The 7140-nt window shown below is 35.9% G+C and overlaps 1 protein-coding gene across 1 annotated transcript; it reads right to left on the bottom strand.

Annotated features, from left to right (window-relative positions):
• Positions 1–2627: 2627 nt before the first annotated feature.
• LOC104398769 (chromosome unknown open reading frame, human C4orf33) lies at positions 2628–6505 on the bottom strand. Its single transcript, XM_010008915.1, has 5 exons — positions 6325–6505; positions 4839–4899; positions 4595–4646; positions 4279–4478; positions 2628–2727 (listed from the first exon to the last, which is right to left on the bottom strand). Exons 1-5 carry the CDS (start codon positions 6503–6505, stop codon positions 2628–2630), a joined length of 594 nt encoding a protein of 197 aa, XP_010007217.1.
• Positions 6506–7140: the final 635 nt, after the last annotated feature.

Below are 7140 nucleotides of genomic sequence, written 5' to 3'. Positions count from 1 at the left end.
ATCAATCACCATGTGAAAACAACTTCTGTGAGAAAAACAGTAAACTCATTTTTAACCTTTGCATACCTTTTTTAACAAACTGTTTAAAATGAAGTCTAAAGCTTCAGAGAAATGTGGTGGGTTTTTTTTTTCACTTTTGACTGGAATTTTAAAAGCAGTTTTAAGATGGCAGTATCTAGAAGATGTTTTCAACCAACATTGACTGGATTATTCAATACTTCAGACTAATGTTATTCTTTGAAAAACCATACATGGACTGAAGAAAAGAAGCCAAACAACTGAATGTACAATACTTAAAATTTTCAACAGATGGCACTTTATAGCAAGGAATCTGTAGTGCCTAATTAAAAGAGAGCAGAAACAATTGGATGGCTGAGTGCACTGGCATGTCAATGTCTGCATCTGAAAAAGACTAGTATCCTTAAATTTGAAAGTAAAGTTCTATAAAACAGAATTCAAAGAGGAATGCTAAAGCCAAGCAAAAACTCTTGTTGTAACATTCTATCTTGGATATTCATCACACTGAGACGTTCACAAAGGCAGGATATCCCCATCTTCTTTTCTTCTCAGGCAGAATTCACATGCAGAGTTCAATTTAAAGATAGTACAGAAAACATGACCATCAGTCTATGGTTATTACTGCATACAAGTTTAGAAGAGACAAGAGAATCTTTTTAAGTAATATGACCTAGAAAATGCAGCCTTGTGCATTTCACAGACATTTTGATGTCTAAAGCTAGAGAGAAGATTTTAAGAACCATTTATGAACTAAATAAACACAAAAGGTCTCAGAGCATCGCTGCATCTGAGTTACGACCCAAGTTAGACTTTTATGTTGTCTGTCAGTTTTCTGTGAGTGGAAGGTGCTTGCTAATCAGAGTCACAAAGGGTAAACTGAGAATGGGAACATTTGAAGAAATCCATGGGGATCAAACAGTTATCTTCAGCTACTTAATCAGTAGTTATAGAGGAATCTTCACTCTTCATGGGGAAGGATGCACAGGGAAAGGACAAAGGGCAATGGACACAAGTTGCAGCACAGGAAATGGCAGTTAAATAAGTTTTTGTAACAGAACCTGTTAAGTACTGAAACAGGTGACCCACACCATTTGAAGCTCTACTTTCGGAGGTCTTCAAAACTTAAAAAGGCCTTGAGCAAACCCAACTGCCTTCTACAATAGCCCTGCTTTGATTGCTATGCTCACCTACAAGAACACTCATGCTTCCCAGGAACTAGTAGGATTCTGAATTGTGCAGTAGAAAATGGTACACTAAAGGGTAAAACCTGGTACCACATCCTCAGGACTAGACTTCTGAAAGATGCTCTCTCACTTGAGACTGAGCCATATTCTCTCAGACTCTCTAAAGAATCCTTCACACAAAACTATTAGAACAAAACCACCTTTTACCCTGTGATGATGACATTTCAACAGTATGCAGGAAGTCCTCTATCTAGTAAAGGACTGAGGACTATGTCTTTGTCTGAATCCTCATTCTGAACTAAACCAAAGAAGTTTGATTTTAAAGCCACCTGTTTCTCAGATATAGGACCTGGTTAGTGGATAAACTTCCCATTTTCTAAGTTAATATATATACAGAATCAAGTAGTAACCATAATTGAGCAGCACTTAATATACTAAACAAAGAAGAAACATCTAATTTGTATATTGTGTGACAGCTTATATGTTAGATGTTACCATCTAAGAGTACTCAGTACTGTTAAAAATACCCATGTCCATATGTAGGAAATGCAGGCATATACAATTAGATTATTTCCAACATTAGGTGGCATGCAAACAAAATTCTCAAACATCTGAATCCTTCAGGTGATGTGACAAGGTCTTGGAACAAACAAGCTTTTGTAGGAACAAAACTACATCAAAAGGTTTTATTAAACATGATTTATCCCAGAAACTTCCTAAAATACATAAAATCTTTTGTAAATCTATCCTCTGTAGCTGAGTATCACTACAAGTTCCACACTGAATTAGAAGCACAGAGGTCTGCTAATGAAGTACTACAGATTTGAGTTCCTCCTTCAGCACTGTGCAAGGGAAAATTTCAGGTATAAAAAGGGACAGGTAAGGGTAGTGTTATACCTCCACAGTATTTTGCAATCCAAGTACTGGGCCACAAAATGCCACAATAGCTACATACTTTTCTGTTCCTGAAGGAGGCATTTTTTCTCCTGATTGCCGTTAAAAGACTTGGGCACATAAGAATCTCATTCAACAGCTAAGAAACAAACAAGCAGCAGCAAAAAATATAGCAGAACTGCAGCAACTACAGGAAACTGAAAGATTCCACGCTAGATATCGCTTTGTCAGGCTTAGAGCTCTCATGAAAACACAGCTGCAGTTTTAGCCCATTGTTTTCCCTTCGCTGGTAGAAGCAGATTCATGTCTTGCACAGATTAAAAACTCCATACCTAGATGAACTGAAATACCAGCTGTCACATACTTCACATATTCAGAATCAATTGCCCTAGGTGCTTTAAAGTTTATTTAATATTGATCAATGATTTTGGTGTCAAGAAAAGCCTTACTCATCTGATATTTTCAAACTCTGCTCAGAATGAAGTTGTTTCATCCCACTTTAATGCTATAAAAATTTATGCCTCAATCCATTTAATTAGTGAGATATTTCCATAAATCTGATTCAGGCTGTTTCCAGTCTTCTCCCATTAATCTTTTCAGGTTCAAATCTTTGAAAAATTCCAGACGATGACTGCAAAGAGAGAAGAAATCAACAAAAAAAGGTGTAAATCTTTAAAAAAGGCAGTACCCTAAATAGGTTTAATTGATCTTTATTTTCATGTTTTCTTGGACAAGAATGTAACATTCATTCCATTGGTTCTCTTTCCAAAACTTGAGTTTATAAATAAAAAGCATTACTGTGTTTCTGAAAATCTCATACTGCAAACACAGGGCAAAATCCTCAGCTATGATCAGGTATTGCAGAGCATAAAATCAAGTTATGAGAGAGCTCACCTTTTAAACTCCCTCAATTTCTGTTGCCTGGAACTGCAGCCAGAGCAAGAGGACAGCAATTTCGTCCTTTAAGACTTATCTGCACTCCAACTGAGTAAAAATTTAAAACTCTTGACCAACTGAAAAATCATCTCACAGGGACATCCCTTCCTTACAGAAATGAGGAAGAATGGATGGGCTAGTGAAACTACTACACATTTTTCTTCTGTAAGACTAGGAGTCTCATTTTCTTTCAAACATTATTAATCAGTTCTTGCTAACAATTTCTCCTTTTGGCTACTATACAGAAACAATAGAAAGAAGACACTGAAGCCTATAGCTTATTAATACTTACATTAAACAACTGCCAAACAATAGACAGAACATCTGACAATACACTAATCACTTTTAAAAGCCAAATTGAATTCTCTTATTTGGAAGTAATTTGTAAGAATAAAGACAAACTATGAGCAATGAAAGCAGCAAGGAGCAACTTCTCATAATTGCAACTGCTACCAATGTCTGAAAAAATCCAGGGGATTTTTGGAAGGGGTACTACCAAAAAAAAATTTAAAAAAATCGAAGGAATCCCTTCCTGAAAAACATTACTTCTACTTTTCTTAAATAAAGGCAATAAAGGGTAACTTATCTGAAATTCATCTTAACTTGGCTATCATTGTATGTTGATTAACAAGTTCGCAAAAGAACTACAGAGTAGCCTCTATAGCTAGTTCATTTACACAAAATGCCCAGAAGAAGCAGTTTTTATCAAATCACAGCAGCCTCACAGTCACAGGCCCAAAGCACAATTCAAAAATCAATATATTATATTTCTTTTATTTATACTGAGTATCTTTTTATTATACTTTTCCATTTAGTCTCCCTTTTCAAATTTTTCTACAATATGGAACCACCTGTAGAGATAAGGTTGTTTAGAACAGTAGGAAAGACACAAAAGAGATTCACTGGAAATCTATTTGGTGAAATTAATACTAAACTGCATTTCAGGAGGTGCTGGAGGCAAGGAAAATAGTAGCACAACCTATCCAAGATTTAGCTGAGGAAGGTGATAAAACAGATGCCAGTGGTGTTGAATGAATCATTTTCTATGCACCTAGGGGATAACATAGAAATCAAGCACTAATTACAGCTATCTGCCACAGTGCTTTACACAAAGTACAGTGCCAGTGGATCTGGGGATAAACAGTGTAATTAAACTACTAGTGGCAATCTGAAAACAAGATTGGCTCTCTTTCAGTATTCAAAAAATAGTGCAACTATATAATAGAAGTGCTAGTTTTATGCTTACAAATCCGGTTTCTGTCCTTCCTGTAGTTCATGTTGAGGCACAGGATAAAGTGCCTCATATTTTCTCTGTTCTCCCGAGCCATGAATTGCAAATGCATTGAACTTGTTAGTGCATGGTGGAAAATAATTCCAAGGAAGACAAGCTTTACCCTCCCATTTGGTGTCCGTTCTGGTCACCTCAAACTCTAAAGGAAGCTCTTCCTGTTAAAGAAGGGAAAAAAAACAACACAAAAAGGTCACATAATCTTCCAGTCTGGCAACAGGTACCTAAAAACAATTAGGTTTTCTGTACATTATGAATGTACTTGACCACTTACTTTCCATACTTTTCTTCTGCCAGAAAGCAGCAGCAACAAGTGTTCTCCATGGCTTTCAAAAAAATAAGAGCACAAATTTCTCAAAATTATGCCAAGTCATTAGCTTACTGTTCTAACACAAATATGTACATTCCACATATTGGTACAATTTATGTAGCCCCAGTCTTCCTCATACATGTATCTTATAAGCATCAGAACCGGAAATTCAAATTAACAGCAGTGACTTTTTCAGTGTTGTACTTACGGGCAAAGTTCAACTTCTAAATACTGTTCAGTTCTGTCATTCAGGAAAAATGCTTCTACAACTGTAAAAAAACAGGCTGTCAATATTTTTTACTGTTTTGTAATATCCTGACATATTCATATCCTACTAAAACAATTATGTTTTCACAACACTTGGCCTGTGCCATGCCTGGGTTTATCTAGCTATGTACATGCTACTGACAGCTTCCTAGCTATCTGAAATGCTGTGCTGAACTTATAACTTCAAGAACACTTATTTTTCATGCCTATCACCATAAAGAGCTTTATAAAGCACCATTCTAAATTCATTTACTTTACCATCTCCTGTTTTGGAAACACTCGATGCAGCAGAAAAATGACAGGTCTACTAATGTTAGTAGCTGTCCGTGGAAGGAGAAAAGCATCAGCACACAGCTACTCCATCTAGCATGCATGCTGTGAGCAAAGCTGACCAAGACAGGGATCCTAGCTCATCGTACACTCAGCATGCACTCCAGCGAGAGCAAACAAGTGTAGAAGTCTTGTGTTTGCTGGCAGCCTGCAGATACAAAGCACCAGAGACCAGAAAAAGAAATAAAAAGTGAAGAGAGGAGCATATAGTCACAACAGAGCCCACACACCCCATTATGAATACAGGTAAATCTCAGAAACAGTAGGGAAGTATTTAGCTCTTCAGTGGCTTTTCTCTTTAGATAGCTAAAACTTTGGACAGGGGATTAACATTCTAGGTGCACCTGAAAGCCAGGTATGACTGCTGAATCACCTTTCAGGAACACAGATTAGAACTGTAATGATGTTTCCCACAGGAATCACATTATTGGAGAGCTTTAATTAGAATTATAATTAGATTGATAACTTAATTTATTTTTACATAAGCCTATTAATAATATCAAAGAGGTGTTAATACTGTTCTAGCAGAGCTTTAATCAGAATATCTCAATAATGAGGAAGCAGAGAACTACGGGAAACATTCAAAGCAACAGGTGAAAGTATTGACAAGAATGGAAAAAGAAAACAGCATTACTATAAGAATATTCCTCATTCCATTTAGGTACATTTTTGAATCATATTTTACAAGTTGCTCATTGTTTCATAGCTTCTTATTCCTCAAATATACTTTGGAAAAGTGATTAAAATACACAAATTTTAGCTATTGCTCCATACTCCTTAAAGCAGAAGTAGAATCTATATTTAGGATCTCACTTCTATTCACCTACTGCAAATGCATTTTTATATATATATGCCACAAAATTATTTTGATATTCAAGATATCAAACCTCTATTTTTTATTTACTTTACATTTCAGATCTGACCTTTGAAAGTAGTACTGTGACCAAAGAAAGCAAATTAAATTAGATGTAATACATTCACAATCATTAGATCAGTTTGAAAAAAACAACCATTATGAACTCTTAAATAAAGCCAAGGCATATTAACTGCAGAGAACATCAAGTCAGATATATTTTCAGCAGAACAGTTACACTTACCCTCATAGTCCCACAATCTACTGAAAGGTTTCCCTGGTTCTCCAAGGGGTGCTGGAGGATCATTAAAGAAGGGAGCATTCACTTCCATTATCAGTCCTGCATTGTCTGACTTCAGCCCAATTTTAACTGGCTCATGGCTCACAGGTAAACCATCCCATGTGTGTTTAATTGTAAATTCCATCTTCATGTACTACCTGAATGAGAAAGGAAGTTCCTGTCAAAGATGTTAGGTTCTATTTCAGCACCAACTACACTGTTTTTTCTTGGTCAGGAGAAAAAAGCATACTTTCATACAATGTCAGTCAGCAAATCAGGTTTTTAGACCCCAGAAGAGCTGAGATAGTTTAGCAACTTTATAAAAAGCAACTAAATAAACAGTTACATGAATGCGTTTTGTAGTTTTTTATACCTGCATGATTACAAATAAATCTGAGTGTTACCAAGCTTAAGGCATTTCAACTATGTACCTAAAAAAACACCTTCCAAAACGACCAGAAACAAAGTCTCCATAGATGAAATCACCATAGATTATTTGGTAATACAAGAAAAATAGATTGAGAAAAAACTTCCACGAATCTGAGATGCAAGAAGATTTAATAATTGGCTAAAACTTTCCTTGTGGTCATTGAAATCCAGCCAAACTACACAATTTCAAGGAAAACTGCAAGCACATCTTGTCAAACACTGAATATTTGCAGAGCAGCAAAAACTGAGAACACTGCACTTCAGGAGTTGTTGTTACTTAGAAATAACTGCAAACCTTAAAAACAGCCGTAACCTATTAATTAACAAAAGAATCAGTGGACCTCAATATCC

Source organism: Chaetura pelagica, unplaced genomic scaffold (genome assembly GCF_000747805.2).
Source record: "Chaetura pelagica isolate M959 unplaced genomic scaffold, ChaPel_1.0 scaffold221, whole genome shotgun sequence".
Lineage (NCBI taxonomy): Eukaryota > Metazoa > Chordata > Aves > Apodiformes > Apodidae > Chaetura > Chaetura pelagica.
Note: the sequence above shows the minus strand (reverse complement) of the source record. Positions and strands in the feature narration are given on the sequence as shown.

What these genes read in the sequence shown, in the direction of transcription:
- LOC104398769 (XM_010008915.1), bottom strand. Translation starts at nt 6,505, where the DNA reads ATGGAATTTACAATTAAACACACATGGGATGGTTTACCTGTGAGCCAT. An exon ending in TAGATTGTGGGACTATGAGG is followed by an intron (nt 4,900 to 6,324) that starts GTAAGTGTAACT and finishes GTTTTTTTACAG; the next exon opens with TTGTAGAAGCATTTTTCCTG. An exon ending in GCAGAAGAAAAGTATGGAAA is followed by an intron (nt 4,479 to 4,594) that starts GTAAGTGGTCAA and finishes CTTCTTTAACAG; the next exon opens with GAAGAGCTTCCTTTAGAGTT.